The sequence below is a fragment of the Gordionus sp. m RMFG-2023 genome, chromosome 1 (assembly GCF_954871325.1).
Source record: "Gordionus sp. m RMFG-2023 chromosome 1, tfGorSpeb1-WG-v2, whole genome shotgun sequence".
NCBI classification, from domain to species: domain Eukaryota; kingdom Metazoa; phylum Nematomorpha; class Gordioida; order Chordodea; family Parachordodidae; genus Gordionus; species Gordionus sp. m RMFG-2023.
The window spans coordinates 62980409-63004205 of NC_088775.1; the positions used below are offsets into that span (position 1 = coordinate 62980409).

The window sequence follows — 23797 nt, forward strand, 5'->3', positions numbered from 1 at the left end:
TCTCGTGTTTTTATAACTATAGTTTTATTTTTTAATTAAAAATAAATCCCTGCTTAAAAATGGCTAATGCGCACCCCTCCAAAACTAACCCAAGGTCTTTACATTTAATTAAAAATTAATTTCAAGATATTAAGCTAAAATTGTCAATATTTTTAACGTGATAAAATTGAGATTATTATCATTTAGAATTTATATTTAGTCGAAATAACTTATAAAAAAATTAATTAGCAAAGTAAAAAATTAAAAAGTTTTTTTTGACGTGTTAAAATTTAAATTTTGCTGTTAAAACTTTTCATGAGCATATTTCTCGAAACATTTTAAAAATCTTAAAATATATTTATAGTATAAATTTCAAGTATAAGTTATATTAGTCTTAAATATGATAAGGAAATACTGCCCCGAGATAATACTTAGAATTCATATATCAAATTTTAAATGCTTAAATTTTTTTTTATAAAGATTGTAAATATTTAATATTTTATTATTAATTTATATTTTAATTTGTATATTAGAAATTGTCAATATTTTATAGTCACTGGACCTAATAAATTTCTGAAACTTAAGATATTCTTAAATAACTCCTTGAATAATTCTTTAAATAATTTAATTACCCTCCCTCTATAACGAATTCTTGTGTACGCGTATGAAGACAATAATTAACAAAATATAGCAAAATTTGTAACTGACTCTTAATAAGTTGCAAGACAATAATTTATTAAGCCAATAAAAATAATATCTAATTCTTCAAAAAAAAAGCAAGTATGAAATAGCAAGATTTTTTAAAATATTTAAGAATGTGGGAGATAGTATAAAACTTGTTTATTAATATATTATTGTGTAGTTTAATGTAATTTAATTACAATCAAAGATTATCATATAACATTCTTTAAAAGAACTAATTTTTCAATAAAACATCATCTTGTCCTCCAGTATAATCCTTTAATTAAATTTGCAAACAAAAATATAAGCTCTATAGGAGCGGTGGAAGGCAAATATGTATTAATAATCTGCAATATGCGGTTTTTTTAGTAGGTATGAGTTAGAACAATGTAATCATAAGACCAATGAGTGGGCTGGTTAAAATATACTTTTTAAACCAATGGGCGGGTGAATTTAAAATAAATATTTTGAGCAAAATGAGTATAACAAGACTTTTATTTATTAAATATCATTTTTTTATTTCATAATATTGCCTATTTTGTAAATTTAAGTAAAAAATACATTCAAATTAAATAAATAAAGAGACACTTAACCAATATGATAATTTTTAACATTGGGAGGGAGGGTGGTGGGGGGTATACATAATTTTAGATAAATATTCTTGCACAAGGATTCAAACCGAACCCGAACCCGAGGAAGAAAACCCTGGTTTTGGGGAAAAAATCTGAACCCGAACTGAACCTGAACCCCGTTTATATAATTTTTAAAATCCCAAATGGAACCCGGGTTCAACCGGGTTCAGAGTATTGTTTAAAATCATATATTAAGATATTATTGTAAATAAAAATCATTGAGATTATATAATATTTTTTAAATTTCCAATTAAGTGAAGTGTTAATAAATTTTAAACAGCCTAATTCATTTACGCCATTTTAAAGTTTGTTTAAATTTATTCTCAAAAATTCCTATTGGGGTGTTAATAAATTTTAAACAATTAAATTCATTTGCGCCATTTATTTTTAATTTTTAACTCATTCTCAAAGATTATTAATTAGAGGAAAATGAAAGTGAACAAATCAAAGTGGAAATTATTATATTGGATATTGTTAATATAAATAAATACGTCTAAATAAAATTTTTAAAATTGCTACATGACTATGCTTTGTATTTTTAACTAAATTTTGCCTATAAATAAAATAAAAAATTTATTTTTTATGTCTAGTTTTTTAATTTTGATTTAAATATATAATTTTTTTTTTATCAATACAAAAATTCTTAAACCCGAGCTGAACCCAGAACCAAACTCGGGTTCAAAAATATTTCCCTAAACCGAACCGAAACCGCCTATTTTTTTTATATTAGACTAAACCCGAACCAGGGCAAAAATTTTTCCGGGCTTCGTTCTTGCACAACAAAATTTATTGAAGATGAAATTCGTTTAAATAATTAAATTTTTAATTAATTCATATTATTTAATATTTATATAAAAAGAATAAATAATAAATGGTTTTTCCATTTTGGTGTCTCGAATTAATCTTAAAAAAATAAAATCTAAACGAATAAGATGGCAGTGAAATCCTAAATTTGAATTTTCTTTCATGTTATAAAATAAATTAATCCAATTAGCTTCCTGATTTCAATACTTAAAAACTATTGTATTAGTTCAAACAGGTTGCCCAATTAATAGAACCAAATTAATTTATTAAAATTTAATTATTTAATAACTCAAATTTTATTTAAAATTTATTAGAAAATACAAAACAAAAATATAAAAGAAATTTTTCTTGTCTTTTATATAACATTTCATTTGCATAATATATATTATTAAATATTAAAATAATTTAGTCCTAATCGCATATTCAAAAAAAATTAATCATAATCGAGTAAATAACTTTATAATAATTGCATATATTCAAATAATTTCATTATAATTACATATTCAAATTTCTTTTTTTTCTTTTTTTTTTAATAAAAACAAATTATTAACTTTAATAACTTAATATTTCAAATATTAATAATTAGTTCAAAATTATTTATAGAGAATACTAATAACTAGTATGCCTTTAATAAACTTAAGTAAATAGGGACAAAAAAAACATTTCGTTTGCAACTTCACCTCCAACAACTATTAAAATATTATTATAATACTTTATTAAGTTTAAAAAAAAAAATTTGAATTTTGAATTGTAACAAATTTGACCATATTTAGTAACACAAACAAATTCTGGTTTTAAATAAGATTAAGTTTCTGATTGAAATAAAATTAATATTTGCATCCTCTGATTTTTAAGCAATTTCTTATAATTGTCAAATATTGGACTTTGGTAATTTTCAATGGGGTTTTAAATTTTATAAACACAATATCCAAGAGAATATTTTTTTTATTTATTCTCGAAATTAATATTTTTGACAGAATTCCAATAAGAATTTGATAATATCGAGCAACAATAAGCTAGCTGTCTCATCAAAAATTTTTTTTATATTATTTGATATTTAATTTTGTAAAAATTATCGAAACTAGATCAAGACTCGCCAATTAAGTTGATGATTATACTAACAAATTGTTTTTCAATTAGCTTTGGATTTAAACATATAATGAATATATATGGTATATAAAGTTTAATTCATTCCTGACCCCTAAAATCTAGACCGGCCTATTTATAAATATAATCAATATTGCTGTCAGCATATTTTTTCATTAGCTTATATTTGATACCTATATATGAGATCTCCAAAGCACTGCCCGACCTTCTGAATTTTTTTAATGGGTCGGGCAAAAATGTTTCTGGGGCAAGATTTTGGAATTTTTTTTGTATATATTTTATTAATCTTGATATTTCATAGACGTATCCATAAATTATAGTATTTCTAATTTAATCACCTACCAAGACTATAAATAGTTGTTTATTTTAGTGTTCAACAATACAATTTTGGTTTAGCCCTTGCATTTAAAAGAATTAGAAATCGGGCGAGCCAACTCGACCCAGGAATCCTTAGTAAACAATTAAAACCAGGCCGGGCCGGGCAAAAAATAAATTCCCATCAAGCCAGGCTGGGCTTGAGGATTTTGATATTTTAGGGCCTCAAATCTATACGATACATTGTAAAAATTTATAAATATTCGTGACCCACTCAATGATATATGTCATTGGACCCACTAAGATACGCCCATGATGATTCCAAAACACACCTATGATTATTATTAAAAAATAATTTAATAATTAGTTTTCCTGATCACCGAAGATATAGATAGACTCACTTTTTTAGAAGGACGACTATATTGTTTAAATAATTTTTATCATTGTTAATTTGATAACTATATCATATATTGTAAAAAATTATAAATATTTCTGAGAAAGGAAATTTCTTTTAATTTTCAGACCGATTCACTCGAGAATCCTTTTAATGGGCGGGTCTTGAGGATAATATTAATATCGAAAGGTTTATATATTATATATTAATATATTTATTGGTCTCCACCCGATTTGGCTCTTAGTCATAAAGTAGACGTTGATTTAATTTAGGGTAAGGTGAAATTAACGACCCAGACTTTATCGGGTTAGAAAAAATGTCCCATATTTTGGGTCGGGTCAAAAAATTGATCACAACTTTGTGCCTACGTTTAAAAAAAACTACCCAAATTTTGAGTTGGAGTTAAAATACACATCTTGTATTTTAAGTCTAGGTCGCCTTTTTTTTACTTCGACCATGGTAGAGCCAAAACAAAAACCACCAAAATTTTGAGTGGGGGTCGAAAAAATTGACCCAGGTTTTGAGTTGAGGTCGTTTTTCGACTTCAACTCGGTTGGAAGTCTAAAAAAAGACCAAAAATCTGGGGCAGCATAGCCGACTCACCTAAACCTTTTAACAACATTAGTTTAGATTATGAACCGTTATTAAATGCAGGTCATCTCTCATTGGGAGGTGGGGGGTGGGGGGGGGGTAGATTTTGTCTCCAGTCGATTACTGTTTCCGAATCTTAATTTTTCATAATAGCTTCAATAAAATGTGTTAGAATTCTTAGAGTTGTAACGTAATTTACTCTACTGCTCGACGTTGTAATTTCGAAGATAATAACTGTAGAGAATGACGTAGGTCGGATTATACCATAATTAAATGTTTGGTAGGTAATTAAACACGGGCATAGTAAAGTAATTAAGCCTAATCAAATTCCAATTTTAAAGTAAAATAAAACTTTATATATTAAAAGTCAAAATCTAAATGTTATCGATATTAGTGATTTTTATTTAAGTAATTCTGTTTTTCTTGTTAATATAGAAGAAATGTTTTTATGTATAAAAATATCGCCTCAGAACAGTAAAAATATAAACATTTTAAATAAAAATTAAACACATTATATCACAACAATATCGAATAACGGTAGCTGATTGGTGAAATGTGTCAGTTATAGCACATAAAAATAATCGTCGTTTAATATTTAAGCTAATGCCACAACTTCGGCCTAGGAAAAATATTCTGCTCATACCCAAAGTACAAAATAAATTTAGCTATATAATTTATTTATAATTGTTAATATCTTATTATATGTAGCTACTTGAAGTAATCTTTATATTATATGTTTAAAAAAGATGCTAAGTACTCTAATTTGATGTATTGTTTTTTTATATCTGTTATTTAATTTATTATCAGAAAGGATCCTTTAGCCCATAGACAAAAGTAGCACATTTAATTTTTTTGAGCACCCACTTAAGATTTTTTTAAATAAAATTTTAGATGAAGTTATAGTTGCTAAACATTTATTAAAACTTATAAGCAAAACAATAGTGCAAATTTAGTTTTTTTAAAAAAAATGATTGATGAGCACATCATAATTATATAATTTTTAAACAATACACTTAGATAGATAAAAAAAACCTTGCCTCTGTTTTATATAATTTCAATGGTTTTAAAAATTTTAATTTAGGAATCACATGATGGTATTTTATGGAAAGAAGAAAAAGCTATTCAAAAAGCTCAATTAGCCTCTTTATTAGAAAATCAAAAATTAAAAAGAAGATTGATAAAAAATTACAAAACTAGAATGGATAAAAAAAGTATTGAATCTAGAAGCACATTTATTGGTTTATCCCAAAAATATAGTGGCAATTCAAAAATATTATTGAAAGATAATCATTCCAGTTTGCAAATGAAAAAAATATTAAATAAATATCATAAAACTTCTAAAGAGTATTCAAATATTAATGATAATAAATCAATTACAAATCATATTAATATAAAAAAAATTAAAATATGTCCTGTTCAGAACCAAAAGTCAACTATTTATTTAGAACCAGATATTATACCAGAATCATCACTGTTTAAAGAACCAAAAAGCATGCATCAACATAAGATATATCCTAACCATGATAATATGGGTAATTTAAGGATTAACAAGAAACTTGTTGAAAAGTATGTTTTGAAATTAAAATTTTTTGTTATTACATATATATCTTAACCAGGTTGCCAAATCAAAATTTACAAAATGTGTTAGATTTTATTAATATATATTTGGGGTCTTACCTTACACACTTTCTTTTGCAGGTCTGTTGCTCACTTTTTCTTGTTCCCTACCCTCTTAGCACTTTACTATCATTCTAATTACCATTCAACAATCTTGTAATTCTTATCTATATAATATAATATAAAATAAATGATAATAGTATATAATAATAGTAATGCCCTTCCAATGTTGGGCAGATCCTTAAAAAAGAATATAGATAAAAAATTTATAAAAAAGTATCTTATATAGAAGATACAGAGTACCTTTAAGATATTAATTGTATCTTCTACTAAATAAAAGTATGATGCAAGATACTTCTTATTCCTTTTATACAATAAGTGATAAAGTTGATGAGGTCAATATAATCCAATAGTTCGCAAAAAAATAAATATCACTGCCTTTCCAAAATAATTACTCCAGGCCTAATTTTTCAGACCCATCCAAAAAATTTTTAAAAAATTGCCCAGCTTGATTCCAGATGAAGTTTTATATTTCTTCCTTAAAGCCTCCAAAATAAGATTATTTGTTGACGTGGCCTGAATTTATTTAAATATAGAAATTGATTTTTTTTCAATAAACCTTTTCACTGAATATAATCGAGTTTTTTGATCATTCTACAAATAAATGAAAAAAAATATTAGCACCATATTTCTTGCAAAAATTTTAAAAATATATCAATTTTATTTCAAAATTTCAGCCTAGTCTAAATTTTTTTAAAAAAATATTTGACCTGACCAATCCGAATCGATTTTTTTTATAAGAAAAATGACTTTTGCAGAGCTCTATTTTATAGCAGAGATTTGCAAAGCCCCACTGACATCGTAAATTTAAAAAAATTAAAATGGCCTACAGCCAAAAAGTTTAACAGGCCAGGTGATTCATATGGGAAACCAGGGTAAAGCATTTGACAGGGTAACAATTATAAAGCTTTTGAAAAACGTTTAAAGTTTAACATATTTTTCCAAAAACCCGTTTTTAACACAAAAATTATAAAAATCACCCACTAGTTTTTTTTCCTTTTAGTATAAAGCTCAGAATTTAAAATTTTGAATACATGTTCCTTAGAGTCATAGCTTTAAAATAAAAATATCGGTAGTTTATAGCTTAACTAGAAGTCAGGCAATAACGATTTACACAATATATATCACCTTGGGGTAAAGTTGATAGGTAAAATGTTTAAAATGTTCCGTCTGATTTAAGCTGTAAAAAGATACTTTTATGCAAAAAGGAACATTAATAAATAGTGTATTTGTTATTTGGGATATAATCTTATGAATAGTTGCAAAGAGGAACAATTATTGAAATGTACGATGTGCCTATAATGAACCCATTCAAAATATGCTATTTTTGATATATTTTTTTTTACATTGCAGTATTGTATTAATTAGTTTATATTAAAAGTGGTGAATAAATATCAAAATTACAAATTTTGTTCAATTAACCATATAGTTATGTTCAATTTTATTTTAACCCTTAGCCACTTTACCCTGGGCGTAGGATAAAATGGCACACGTCACAATAGAGGTCTGCATTGAGTGGGTTTTTGGACAAAAAACCCGCCCACCCAATGTTTTAAAATAATTTAACACGCCCTCCCATAGTTTTCAAAAAAATATATACCCGCCCACCCCACCTATTAGTCTAAAATTTTTTGCCCACCCACCCATTAATCTAAAGCCCATTATATTTAAAAAAATTTAACCCAACCCTGCTTATTATGGTCATTATTTCAATTTTTTAAGCATCTAATAAAAAAAAAATTAAGCATTACACCTCTACAAATTGGCAATTAGACCAGATTTTATCGTTTTGTTTAATTGAGAATTGCCTTTTTGAAAATATCCGGTTATTTTTTATTATCTATAAAATCTTTATAATTTACAGATGAACATTGATGCCGATAAAGAAGGATGTGTTTTGTTATTATATTATAGATAGATTCACAATCAGTACAGCAAATCCAATCTAGCTTTTTGTCATTTTCATCGAAAATGATTTTAAATTGTTTCCACATTGAAGATTTGAGTTTATTGTCTAATTCATTATCCTTTAACTTGTAAAAATTATTTTTTATTTTTTTAGATAAATATTCTTTATTCATAATATAATTTTAAAATAAAAATTAAATTAAAAATATTTTTTTATTAAAAATTATGTTATAAAAAATAAAATTTATATATTATATGATAAAATGAAAATGAAAAGGGCAAATATAAAGATAAACAATTATTACTAAAAAAAATAATACAATGCAGATTGCAGACTCAAAAAAGGAAATTTTAATTTTCATTATCCAAAAATGATTATTTGTTTTAAGAGAAAAGTTTTATTACATTCCCACAGAATGAAATTTTAGTTTTTATTACACAAAAAAGTTTATTTATTATAAGCAAAAAGTTTTATTGTTGTACATAATATAGCTAGGTGTGTTCTTCACTTAAAAAAAAACGTTGGTACAATAAAAAAAAGAATATTATTATTGATCATTTAAATAATTATGATTTTTTTTAGTTTGTTTTTGAACAAAAATTTTAAATTTATTTTAACCCGCTCGCCTATTGTTTAAATTTCTTAACCCCCCAGGTGGGCGGGCAGAAACCCCACCCAATGCAGACTTCTACTTCACATAATTAATCACAGCTCCTACAGTATTATGGGTTGATAACACTTTTTTTATTTTGTAGATGAGGGATTTGACTACATATAAAGATATAATTTGTTCTGTTTTGTTAATGTTCCAAAATATTATGGTAAAAATGGAAAATGCTAATCTTTTTACCTGGTCTGCCCAGACAATTTTTACTTAAAAAATCAGAGAGGGCCTAACAAGTCTCTGATTTTTTGTAAAATTTAATAGGCCAGTCTGGACATTAAAGTTTTGATATATATTTTTCAATTTCCTGCCAATATTTTTATTAATGCTATTTGAAAATAAATTACAATAATATGTGTATTTCAGAGCTATATAACTAAAACCAATTAAACAAATAATTTATGATATGTACAAATAAATACAGATATCAAACACATTTGATTTATAAAACGATTTTTATTTAAATTTATAGCTATAAAGGAGGGATATAAAAGCCTTAATTGACAATGGGGAAAAATTAGTTATCGATATTAAAAGATGGCCAGAAAATTTTTAAAAATTTAATAGACTAGGGCGGACTTTTCAAAAAAATTTAATGAGCCAGCCATAATATTCTTGAAATTTTAACGGGCCAAATTTTAAAAAAAATTTAATATGGGCTGGAAAACTTTTGCGAAAATTTTTATATTAATTATATAAAGGGTTTCCCATTTAAAAAAGGAAAAGTCTCAATCAAAAAAATAAAAGTTTCAATCATAAAAGGAAAAGGTTCAATCAAAAAAGAAAAGAATCAATCATAAAAGGAAAAGGTTCAATCAAAAGAGGAAAAGGCTCAAACAAAAAAGGAAAAATGTCAATCAAAAATGAAAAAGTCCCAAAGGTTTAGGAAAAAGTTTGATCAAAAAAGGAAAAGATTCAATCAAAAAAGGAAAAGTGTCAAACAAAAAAGGAAAGTGTCAATCAAAAAGGAAAATCGTAATTTTTATTTTTATTTTCTTGTCAAATTTTCTTAAATTTTTATTTATTTTTGTTATTCCTTCATATTTTATTTATAACTTTTTGCGATTTCTTTACATTATTTCTTACTATATCTTTTCTCAATTTATTTTTCTTCTCATTTTTTTATAATTCTTTTGTTTTTTTAAAAATAATATATAAATTTTCCGTTATTCTTCACCTTTCTGCTCCATTTTTTTTAACAATTCTTCACTTTTTTTCATCATGCATACAATATTCTTTTTATGATTTTTTCTCCTTATATTGTAATCTTTCACATACAATTCTAAACTTTTCAATCTCTTTAAGTCATTTTTAATCTTTATTTTTTTTCTTCTCATTTTTGATAATTCTTTTTAGGAATTATATTTAATTTTCACTTAATTTTTGGCAGAAAATTTTTATATATATCAATTTATTTAATTACAATAAATTGATCATTTGGTTATAATGTAATGTACCTTTTTAAAATTAAATAAGTTTGAACTGTACTACCAAACGATATGTAAATTAATAAAATATAATCATTTTTAAAATTTTAATATTTATTCAAGACGCATTTATACTTTTGAGCAAGTAAGTATTTTTTTGTAGTTATATTTAAGATTATATTCTATAATATATGAATAATTAAACGTAAAAATGAGGAAAATGTTGCCAAAAATTAAGTGAAAATTAAATATAATTCCTAAAAAGAATTATCAAAAATGAGAAGAAAAAAATTGAGAAAAGGTCAAAAAAATAAAGATTAAAAATGACTTAAAGAGATTGAAAAGGTTAAAATTTTATGTGAACATCACAATATAAGGAGAAAAAATTATAGATGGAATATTGTATGAATGATAAAAAAAAGTGAAGAATTGTTTAAAAAAATGGAACAAAGAGGTGAAGAAATATAAATTGAGAAAAGTTATAGTAAGAAAAATAAAGTAAAGAAATCGCAAAAAGTTAGAAATAAAATAAGAAGGAATAACAAAAATAAATAAAAAAAATTTAAAAATTACTATTTTGAATGGGAATTTTCCTTTTTTGATTGACACTTTTTCTTTCATTTTGGGAATTTTCCTTTTTTGATTGGACCTTTTCCTTTTTTGTTTGACACTTTTCCTTTTTTGATTGAACCTTTTCCTTTTTTTTGACATTTTTTCTTTTTTGATCGGATTTTTTCTTTTTTGATCGGACTTTTTCTTTTTTGATCAGACTTTTTCTTTTTTGATCGGACTTTTTCTTTTTTGATCGAGACTTTTCCTTTTTTGAATGGGAAACCCTGTAATATAGAATGAGATAAACGACTAATAGACATTTTCTGTTTTTTAGAATCTTTATAATTAAATTAAATTTTTAAAAAATTTCTGGGAAATTATGTGATTGATTTTTGGAATTTTAAAAAATGGGGGGAATATGTCAATGGGGTCAATTTTATTTTTAGAAAAATGGTGGAATCTGAGGAGGAGTAAAACGACCCTGCTCACAAATTAAAACAGATTAACAGAAATTTATGTGGAGAAAACAAATATATTTTTTAAATTATAATTCGATAACATACATCATTCTAAATATTAGGTCAGAATTTCATACTGCAACACCTCGTAAATGGCATTTTTAAAAATACGTTTTTTCGCATAAATGTAGGTCCTCTTCATCGCCCATGAGCTTAAAACATACTAATTATTAGAAACAGTTTATTTATCGCATAGGGATACTTAGGACCACCTAAAAAATAATATTTATTTTATGGAAAAAAATTATGAGGCAAGCACATTGGTTGTATAAAGCTTTATCCTATTTATTATCTTATAAATAATTAATTTTCTTGTAAATAAAAAAAAGTTTTCCTGAACAATTTTTAAAAGATCACTTACTAGGTTTTGCCGTTTGACCTACGATATAAGACATAAGCAGGTGAATGGGCTAGAAAATTAGAGCATTATTGGGCCAGACTTGAACCTACATTTTTAAAAATATTTTTACTGGGCTTGAGTTATGTTTTTTATAAATGTCGAGTTAGCCTCAGGCCTAAATTTTCAAGTAAAATTAAGATTTCCATTATTGATTATTATTTTATCTAACTTTATAAAAATGGGTTTAGGGTAATTTCATATTAAATCGATAACTTTTCGGCCCGACCTCTTTAATTTCGATAAAATTTTGTATGTTGAGAGAATATCATTTGAAAGCATCGAATCCAAATGTTTAGCTTCCTAGTACTCATTTTTCAAAAAATACGATTTTTGAAACTGAGATAAGTTAAAAAATAATGATTTTAAAAATATAAGTTATATGTCATTTTGTAACTCTATTAAAGGACTTTTATTAAATATTAAGGATTTTTTGAAATAATATTGTTGCTGTTTTAATTTACATTATAAATTTTATACATAAAAATTCCAGGTGTTTCGCTTTCCAAATTTTTTTGAATTTAATATTTTCTTATTCTCTAACCTTATATCTATTCATAAAAAAGATTTAAGCTTGGGACAGCCATGGGTTTTTTAGTTATTACGATTTAAAAAATCAAAAAATAAATATTTTTTTCAAAAATAGATGGCGCTCCTTTATAAAATAACGTGTTTTATTATAATTATTATTTTTTAAACTTTTTTTCACTTTTAAACATAAATAATAAGATTTTCCAGCATTAATATCATAAAATGAGATTATTTAGCTGCGGTTATAATCATTTTTTTTTATAAAAAATTTAAATTTTCGAAAAATTATTTTATAAATTTTAAAAATATAATAGAAAAATTAAAATTCATATTTAGTTTTCTTGACGCCATGAAAATTTCGTTTTGCGATAAATTATATGTACGCTCAGTAGCCGTTGATGGGCTAACTATTGTTAAAATATTATTTTTTGGTATGAAAAGGATATTTTGTGCAGCTGGATAAACAAAAGAATTTGCTGGTCCTTTAGGGTGAAGAAAATTAATTTTTACTTCATCTCTAATTACATTCACTTGTACAAATCCTAACCATCAATCGTTTCCATATGCACATTTTACATATCCTCTAATCTCATCGATTATCAGATCCTCTATCAAAGGATCTTCACGTGGATATATTAATATTCGTTGCAGTCACCAAAATAACAGGTGGGTAACGGGGGATTGCAAATCATTCTGCCTATAACATCTCTATAAGTTGTTAATGTATCCTCACCATTTTTAGTCAATTTTGCTAATTCACAGCCTAAGATCATAAGTTTAATATTCTGGTGTATGCTACAAACGCATACACTATGTGTTCCGCTAGCCCCTGCTAATATACAATTTTTTGGTCTTAAGCTAGCAAATTTCGAAAATCCAATTGTTAAGTTTGAATTACTCGCCTTAAAATGATTATATAATTCTTTCAAATTATTAAGAACTAACCTTTTTTGAGCGTTCACTCGTTCCCCCTTTTCAATGATAGATATGCAATCTTTTTTTCCTGGTAATACCCTACTAACTTCATCACTGCAAAAAAAATTTTTTAACAATATCAACTGTTTTTTGATTGAGATATTTGCAGGCTTTCGATTTGGAGTTGAAAGAATCCCCCTTTCTTCTAAAATGATTTTGGAATTATATGCCATATGATATGTAGCGTTGAATGTCGTTTTTATTTTATTTGCGCTCCAATTAGGAAGCAGAATGGTCAGCAATTGATATTTTTTATTTTTAGATAAATTGGGATATTGTAATTTCATGTTATTGAGTATATCATTTTTATCTTTCGTATCCGAATCTGGATTGTTAATTATTATATATAATCCTTTTTGTTATTTTTGCTGCCTTTTTTTGGATAATTTTTTTCGGTTAGTTTTTTTTTTCTTAATAGGAGATATTCCTATTTCACAGAGTTGTTAAAAGATACTTTTTAAATGGATCTAGATACAGATACATAGTCTCAAAAGTTATCTAGATACAGATACAGCGTCTAAAAAGTTATCAAGATACATTTTTTATTATGCTCTTATAGGTTTGCATAAACCTAAATTAATATTATATTGTGAAAATTCATGAAATGAGCTAAAAAATTTATTGACACGATATAACATTTATCAGAATATAACTAAAATAATGATTTTAATATAATATATGAAAATATATGATTAAATAATTATAAATAATTATTAGATTTCAGTAATAAAATATTTTCAAAATTTTGATCATTTAGGCATCCTCGTTTATCTGTAAAGACATTTTTAGCAACACTAAATAGTCTTTCCACAGGGGCGCTTGAAGGAATTGTAGTGTTATATTTAATAAATAACAATTTTATATCAGGGTATTCTTTAAAAATGCTAAAATCTCTACATTCATTTTTGAAAAAATTATTTAAAATTTGTTGATTATCAAAATTTAAATCATTATTAGAAATTATATCTGCTGTAGGGTACTGAAAAAAATCTGAAATCAAATTATTTGTTTTTTTGGCAGGTTATTTGCTTACAGTCAGTTGATGACTTTGATAATTCACCAGCTAATCTTTGTATCAATTGCTTTCTTTTATTAAGATTTTCTTCCATTTGCAACCATGTCCAATCAAGTTTAAAAAAAGGGTGGAGCATGGTTGATATAAAATTATCATCTTCAAATAAGGTCACAATAAACCTAGAATTATAAATATTTTTAATTTATTATATTAATTTACCTATCCTCAATCCCTTTAAGTAAGGCATCTAAGAGTGGTAAACAGAATCTCAGGTTCATTTCTTTAAAATTCTTTAATTTGATAATAAGTTGTGAAATAGTTGCACAGTAATAAGCTGTGTACATATACTTATCTCCCTGCAAAATATCAAGGGAATTAGCTATTGGCTTCATTAGCTAATTTAAAATAATGCTATATATATAAGTATTATTTATAACTTACTAAACAATATTCATGAATAAAATCACATTCATTAGGTAAAAACCTAGGTAGTTTTATTCCTTCACATATCTTGTCCACTTTGTCAGATTTAGCCTTTATAATTTCTGACATTAATTGTAAGGCATTATAGGTGGAGTTCCATCTAGTTATATTAGGACATATAAAATAACGACCAATATATTCCTTAATAATCTCAGATGAAATAGGAGACTTATTTTGCCTATTCCATATATTTTGGCATTTATGTAGTGTTGTGCTATATATCTAATGAAGAAAATATTACTTAATTAATTAAAATTAGTTTTACCCTCTGATATTGTTTACACTGCTTGGCTCTATTGGCATCCACAGTGGCTATAAGATTCAATGTGTGACTGACACAACATTGGTGATGAGGTAAACTAAATGATTCTGATAATTCAGAATCCTGTGCAGTATTATAAAGATTTGATATAGAAATTGGCACAACTGCTTCATCTTCCAGATCATCAATTGATTCACTTGTATTATTTTCAATTGGCTTGAAAACTCTTTAATAAATTAAGTAATCAATCATATATTATGTTTATATTTATTTATAATAAAATAAACCTAAAACATTTTATGAAATTTTTGGCATTATCTGTAATGGTCTTTGAAATTTTATTTTGAATGCAATAATCCTTAGCTATATCTTGTAAATTTTTTGCTATTTTATCATATGTATGACCCCCAGTCATTCTTTTACAAGCCAACGCTATATTTTTTCTTTCCAAACTTATTGGATTTATATAGTGAGCGGTTACTCCTATGTATGTACTAAAAATTAAAATTTCTTAAAATTGCTGAAATAATTTATTCTTAATTAATTATTATACAAATTTAAATGTTAGCTATACCGGCAATAGGCACTCCAAAAATCTGCTGTTATGCATATTAATGATGGTTCTATGAGACTTTTAATTATTTCTTTCTTTTCATTTTCCCATCTTTGGGAAATTCTATCAACAACTGTCTGTCGGCAAATTATATTTTTGTGTGGAGCCAAAGTGTTGATCATTTTTTTAAAAGAAGGATTTTCAACAATTGAAAATGGCTGCATTCCATCTATAATAAAAGCAATAATTAAATCATCTAAAGTGCCTTGAGTTAAAGTCAAAGGTCTTTTAGCAAAAATATTATTGGAGGATGAGCCTTGTCCAATATTTTCTTATTGGCCATGGTAAAGCAATAGAACTTGTTGTTGCTTCCTCTTCTTCATCGATATAGATCTAAATAAATATATAAAATTAAAAATTTAGTTATAAAATAAAATTTACAATTTCCATATTGTAATATTAAAATTTGTATGGTTTATTGATAAACTCGGACATAATATTTAAATTAATGAATATTTATATATATTTTTTATATATAAGTTTTAATATTTTATGTATATGTCGTAATTTTTAAAGGGATCATGACTATTTGGGATCTTCGCGGGATTTAAAGGGATAACTAAAAAATTAGGGTTTTAAATTAAGGAATGATAATAAGGGATTATCACGTTTTAATCGTGATAAAGAGGAATCTTATTTTAAAAGCGTTTTCCACGAGTTTCGTTGCGTTTTTTAATTTTGTTTTTTTTGGCTTTATGATATAAGATATGTCTAGTATAGGGTATCAATCGATAGCTAATCAAAAGATCTATTCAACTGGAGATCAATCTCTGCCCCATAATGGGCGGTCTAGGGAAGTGGGGGGGGGGGGGGGTGTGTAAAATATAATTTTTTGATATGGGTATCAATCGATAGCCAATCAAAAGATCTATTCAACTGGAGGTTCTCTGCCCAATAATGGGCGGTCGGGGTGGGAGTGGGTGAGGGGTGTAAAAAATAATTTTTTTTGATATGGATATCAATCGATAGCCAATCAAAAGATCTTTAACTGGAGGTCAATCTCTATCCCATAATGGGCGGTCTGGGAGAAGGGGGGGGGTGGGGTGGTGTAAAAAATAATATTTAATATGGGTATCAATCGATAGCCAATCAAAAGATCTTTAACTGGAGGTCAATCTCTACCCCATAATGGGCGGTCTGGGGGGGGGTGGTGTAAAAAATAATTTTTAATATGGGTATCAATCGATAGCTAATCAAAGGATCTATTCAACTGGAGGTTAATCTCTGCCCCATAATGGGCGGTCTTAGGGCTTGGGGGGGGGGGGTGGTAAAAAATAATTTTTAATATGGGTATCAATCGATAGCTAAAAGATCTTTAACTGGAGGTCAATCTCTACCCCATAATGGGCGGTCTGGGGGGGGGGGTGGTGTAAAAAATAATTTTTAATATGGGTATCAATCGATAGCTAATCAAAGGATCTTTAACTGGAGGTCAATCTCTACCCCATAATGGGCGGTCTGGGGAGGGGGTTTAAAAAATAATTTTTAATATGGGTATCAATCGATAGCTAATCAAAGGATCTATTCAACTGGAAGTTAATCTCTGCCCCATAATGGGCGGTCTGGGGGCTTGGGGGGGGGTGGTAAAAAATAATTTTTTTTGATATGGGTATGAATCGATAGCTAATCAAAATATTTATTCAACTGGAGGTCAATCTCTGCCCCATAATGGGTGGTCTAGAGGGGTAGGGGGGGTGTAAAAAAGAATTTTTTTAATATGGGTATCAATCGATAGCCAATCAAAAGATCTTTAACTGGAGGTCAATCTCTACCCCATAATAGGCGGTCTGGGGGGGGGGTGTAAAAAATAATTTTTAATATGGGTATCAATCGATAGCTAATCAAAGGATCTATTCAACTGGAAGTTAATCTCTGCCCCATAATGGGCGGTCTGGGGGCTTGGGGGGGGGGTAAATAATAATTTTTTTTGATATGCGTATAAATCGATAGCTAATTAAAATATCTATTCAACTGGAGGTCAATCTCTGCCCCATAATGGGTGGTCTAGAGGGGTAGGGGGGTGTGTAAAAAATAATTTTTTTAATATGGGTATCAATCGATAGCTAATCAAAGGATCTATTCAATTGGAGGTCAATCTCTGCCCCATAATGGGTAATCTAGGGGGGTAGGGGGATTTAAAATAAATTTTTTTGGATATGGGTATTCATCGATAGCTAATTCTTCCTCTTTCTCCTTCTCTATTTTAAAATGTTTTTTAAATTTTTAATAATATTATTAAATGTCATTTCCATTTTATTTAATATAAAAATTATATATGGGAGGATGTCTGTTATTTTTTAAGGAAATGATTAATGATAAAAATACTAACAAACGTATCCTTTCAATTTTGGAATATTTTCTAAAAATGTATTTCCAAGAAAATTTTTTTTATCATCAAAAAAAGGAAAAGATAAAAAAATTATAAAAGGGGGGGGGGGGGTAGTGAAGATTTAGAATATTTTTTTTTACTTAATTTCAAATTTCTTTTTTATATATTAATAAATTCAAAATATTATCATTTTTAATAATGCCCCAATTAGTTATGCCTGAAAATCAAACCCAATATCAAATTTATAAAAAATTCTATGACTAACAACTATACAATCATTCCTGGAATAGATGCCAAAATCTAAAATTAAAGAACTTTTTTCCCACCCCCCCTCCCTTCCAGACCGCCCATTATGGGGTAGAGATTGACCTCCAATTAAAGATCCTTTAATTAGCTATCGATAGATACCCATATCAAAAAAAATATTTTTTACACCCCCCACCCCTACCCCCTAGACCGCCAATTATGGGGCAGTGATTGACCTCCAGTTGAATTGATCCTTTGACTAGCTATCGATTAATACCCATATTAAAAAAATTATTTTTTACACCCCCCCTTACCCCTACCCCTCTAGACCACCCATTATGGGGCAGAGATTGTCCTCCAGTTGAATAGATCTTTTGATTAGCTATCGATTGATACCCATATCCAAAAAAATTATTTTTTACTACCCTCCCCAAGCCCCCAGACCGCCCATTATGGCGCAGAGATTAACCTCCAGTTGAATAGATCCTTTGATTAGCTATCGATTGATACCCATATTAAAAATTATTTTTTACACCCCTCCCCCACTCCCACCCCACCCAGACCGCCCATTATTGGGCAGAGAGTAACCTCCAGTTGAATAGATCTTTTGATTGGCTATCGATTGATACCCATATCAAAAAAATTATTTTTTACACCTCCCCCCCACCCCTACCCCCTAGACCGCCAATTATGGGGCAGAGATTGATCTCCAGTTGAATAGATCTTTTGATTAGCTATCGATTGATACCCTATACTAGACATATCTTATATCATAAGGCCAAAAAAACAACATTGAGAATTAAAAAACGCAACGAAACTCGTGGAAAACGCTTTTAAAATAAGATTCCTCTTTATCACGATCAAAACATGATAATTCCCCTATAGTTCTTTATCCTTTAAAAAATTGAAATTTTAAAGAGATCCCTTTAAATCCCGTATAGTCATTATCCCTTTAAAAATTACGACATATATATAATTCTATATTATAGTATTAATAAATATTAATATATAATATATATATTTATTTATTTCATAAGCTCATGAAATAAAATAAATTTTACAGTCAATCTTAAAAAGTATCTAAAAACAGATTCAGATACCTCTAAAAAAATATCTAGATACAGATACCTTTCTAAAAAATCTATCTAGATACAGATACTACATTTTACTCTGCTATTTCATTTAAAGTTATATTGATTTTATCTATTGATGTTGATGCTGTGCTGTTATTTACATATTCACTATCAGAATTTATATTTTCGATATTTTTTTGTGATAACTTTTTACGGCATTTATCACAAATATAATGTTCCGCCTCAATGTTTGGGTCATCCACGTCATGACCTTACGCAGGTTCTTTTTATAATTAAAGTGTTTAGATTCTTTAAAAGGATTTACGCATTTATATTTATAAATTATAAATAATTTTAAGAAGAAAAATAATTAAATTCAAAATATTTGTAAAAAAAAATTAATTAATATTAGGGCAGGTACATGAAACTAGCTTTTATCTTTCAACAATTAATATTTTCTTGTATGAGATATCGGAATCTTAACTATCTTTTTAGGTAATTTAATCATTTATTATAAAAACTAATTTTTACAAGTTATCAATATATAGCAATAATAATAAGTAGTGATCTGCATCGGGCCTAATTTTCAAGACCGGCCCGAAATTTTTTTTAAAAAAGTTTTGCTGGCCCGACCCGAACCCGAATTTTTTTAAAAACAGTTACCAGCCCGAATTTATATAGGAATTAATTTTTATAATTACTCAAAATAAAAGACATATATGTCGTTTAGTTTCAATAAATAAAATCAAATATTTTTATTTTAAATAAAATATTCAATATAAAATTGATAAATAGTTTCAATAAATAAAATCAAATATTTTTATTTTAAATAAAATATTCAATATAAAATTGATAAATTTATATATATTTAAAGAAGTTTCCAAGGTCCGACCCGACCCGGCCCGAATTTTTTTTCAAAATATTAGGCCCGGCCCAACCCGATTATTTTAAATAGAATTAAGCTGAAAGCCCGTCCGGGCCGGGCCTAACTTTGCAGATCTCTAATAATAAGTAAGCCTATCAAACGATCTATATAATATTTTTTCCTGATAGTAATGCTGGAAAATCTTATTATTTATGTTTAAAAGTGAAAAAAAGTTTAAAAAAATAATAATTATAACAAAATACGTTATTTTATAAAGGAGCGCCATCTATTTTTGAAAAAAATATTTATTTTTTGATTTTTTAAATCGTAATAACTATAAAACCCATGGCTGTCTCAAGTTTAAATTTTTTTTTGAATAGATATAATGTTAGAGAATAAGAAAATATTAAATTCAAAAAAATTTGGAAAGCGAAACACCTGGAATTTTTATGTTTAAAATTTATAACATAATTAAAAACCGCAACAATATTATTTCAAAAAAATCCTTAATATTTAATAAAAGGCCTTTAATAGAGTTACAAAATGACATATAACTTATATTTTTAAAATCATTATTATTTAACTTATCTCAATTTCAAAAAATCGTATTTTTCGAAAAAAGGTCATTTTTGGCACTTTTGACCATTGATATCTCTGGAACTATGAGTACTAGGAAGCTAAAATCTTGGATTCGATGCTTTCAAGTGATATTCTCTCAGCATACAAAATTTTATCGAAATTAAAAAGGTTTGGCCGAAAAGTTATCGATTTGGTATGGAATTACCCTTTAATTACATTTTTAAATTAAAATTTTGGAATGGAGTTTAAAATAAAAATTTGGGCTCAGACTTTTTGGGTTAAAAAAAGGAACTTGCAGAGATCTAAGGCAGTGTTGTTAAACGCTACTTTTAAAAATAGTACGTTGCCGTTAACGCCATTTGGCAAAAAATAGCTTCCTATTAGCAATTTTTTTGAGAAATTTGCTTTTTTATAAATTTTTTTAATATATATCAAATCTATTTACATAAAATTAACATTTTAAATATAGTATAAGTACTTTACCTTAATAAACATTTGTTGCAGCTTTTAAATCTTCTAAACTTTTTGTATAAGAAAAATTATCAAAAATATTCATTTGAGTAATATAGATTTAAAAATTGACGATTTATTATCTAATGTATCTTCGTTGGGCATTAGATTAATCAACATTCCCAATAGCTTATTTAACTGCTCTTTCCAATTAAGTTAATAAAAATCAGTACATAGATACTTTATTTTGTCTTCATGTGCCAACAATCTCCTGTGAGATCTAATATTAAAGACTTTCATTTCTTGAAAATTCTTACCATTCACTTCTGGGAGCAGGATATCTTAGTACAAATAAATGAGATTATTATCAAAGAAAATTGCCTGACCTTTATCAATTATAAAATTATTCTGACTATCTGTTAATTTCCCATTTTTTGAAATATAAATTATAATTAAAGATTATAATATAAAATTTTAAAGTAGCGAAGTATCGCGCTACTTAACTACTCTAGAAAAGAGCGTGCTAACGCTATGGCTATTTTTTTAAATAGCTGACTAACAGGAGCTCTGGTGTTCTGATAATGTGAGTAGTTAATTGGATGTTAATGAGCCACATAGTTTCAGTGTAAATATAACAGGAATTATTGGACGAACTTTTTTACCTCAGAGCAAGGTGAATTTTTGCTGTCCTTCTCTCAAGCGATTTTGCACATTTTATTTTCGAATATACCTTATTGTTGATTTCAAAAAAATAAAAGAGAGATAAAAGCGACTATAAATTTTATTTTGGAGAAAATAAAATATTAATTTATATAAAATTCAATTAAAAAATGGTAACGATGCTAAATAATATAATCAAAAAGAGACCTGCAGAGGTACCATTTCACGGCGCCCGGATTATTTTAACTATTAATGACGATTTAAAATATTTTGTTTTGGCCCTGGTATATTTAAAAAAATTAAAATACGGCTCGGGCTTAGGGCCGGGTCTGCGGTCTCTGAAATATATTAAACAGATGTATTGCCCTATGAAATCCTCATCTAGCAAGATTAAATTATTAGGCCATAAATTACAAAAAATATATTAAATAAAATGCATATAAAAATATTTTTATACTGTGCACATAAAAGACATTCTCAATGAATAAGTATATTTGCATTAATGGTCTGCAATACCCGCCCCATACGTCTGAGAATTTTTTTGAGTCAGGTGGCAAAAAATACAAGTCCTAAGGCTGAGCGATTGTTTAGTAAAGTAAAAAAAAATAAATGCGATCCCATACGAATTATAGCCTCTCTAGGAAGCATCCAATTTTTATTTTTTTAAAATATAATTTATAACAAATTTTTTAGGTGAAATAATTATAAATAGTAATGTGTCTATCTCTGTAGTAAAAAAAATCACGCACTTTTTTGAATAGAAGAAACAATTTTTGATATTTATTTATAGAATAAGAAAATTAAGTAGAGGGTTTAATCAATTAAGAGAAATGAAAGCAAATGTCGTCAGATATCAATATCGGAGTAGTATGGAAACAAAAATTTTACCTAATCATATTTTACTTGGTAGCCCCCCCTCCACTTGTCTACGCTAATTATAAATAATTATGCAGTATTTTTTCAATGCAATTAATTTCATTAATTATATCATTTTTTTAAATTTCTTTGGTAAAAATACAATTATATTAAAAATGATTGGTTATATAAAATATTTACAAAGTAACTTTAAATTAGTAATTTTGAAATAATATAATTAGTTACCTATTAAAGGTGATGGTTAACAGCACTAATTATATCTATATTTTTAAAAAATAGAAGTACAGTCTATCTTGAAGCAGCCATATTTGGCTACTAACATTTTTCTATTAATTGTTCGGGCCCAAATTTACTACTAAATAATAAAGTTTAATTTTTTTTTTTTAATTTGACCAACCTAATGTTGTTTATTGATAAGCTTAGTGTATCTTTCCTTGTCCTTGTGTATATTTTCACAACATATCAATATTCAATTACATTATACATTTATTATAAACAAAAGCAAAAGTCATTGTCTAGCTCAAAGGAAATACGCCTTAAACGATTCTCCGATCAAAAATTTAATGAATTCTTTCCTATATCATCTTAAGAACGATCTTGCATTTGCTAAACCCTCCTCTCCGGATCATAATAAATTCCATGATAAGATAGCCGACACACCCTTTACAGCAAAGAGCCAGCTCGATTTAAAAGTTAAACAAGGATATGAATCTCCTAAAACTAACCTTTTTACGACCTTAGATTACAAGAAAAGACGAGGCAGACCATTGAAATCATCAAATTCGATTGACAGCGAAAGTAAAGCTCATAAGTTAAGATCTATAAATGTCGTTTCCACCTCTTTTAAATCAAATGAATGTTATAAAGTATTAGAACGCCCCACCTCAAATGCACAGCAGCCCGAAATTATGGATACGTTTGATTTTCTTTCATGGCTTTACATGAGACGTATATACTAAAAAATATATATTATGCAGTATATTTTAATTGAATCCTTAATTTTATCGATAATATTTTAAATTTAAAAAAATAATAATTCTAGATTTACCTGAAATACCATCATATTTGAAAAATATTGATTGCTACATGAATAAATTTATCAAAGATCTTGAAAATGTTGCCTAAAAATATATACAATAATATTTAATATTTTTATTTCATTATAAATATAATATCAAAATATATATATTCAC

At 26.8% G+C, this 23797-nt stretch overlaps 1 protein-coding gene across 1 annotated transcript; it reads left to right on the forward strand.

The window, feature by feature from the left end:
- Nucleotides 1–4974: 4974 nt before the first annotated feature.
- On the forward strand, nucleotides 4975–23797 carry LOC135922027 (uncharacterized). The gene is made up of 4 exons (XM_065456431.1): nucleotides 4975–5151; nucleotides 5585–6069; nucleotides 23107–23552; nucleotides 23647–23797. Exons 1-4 carry the CDS (start codon nucleotides 5107–5109, stop codon nucleotides 23727–23729), a joined length of 1059 nt encoding a protein of 352 aa, XP_065312503.1. The 5' UTR covers nucleotides 4975–5106; the 3' UTR covers nucleotides 23730–23797.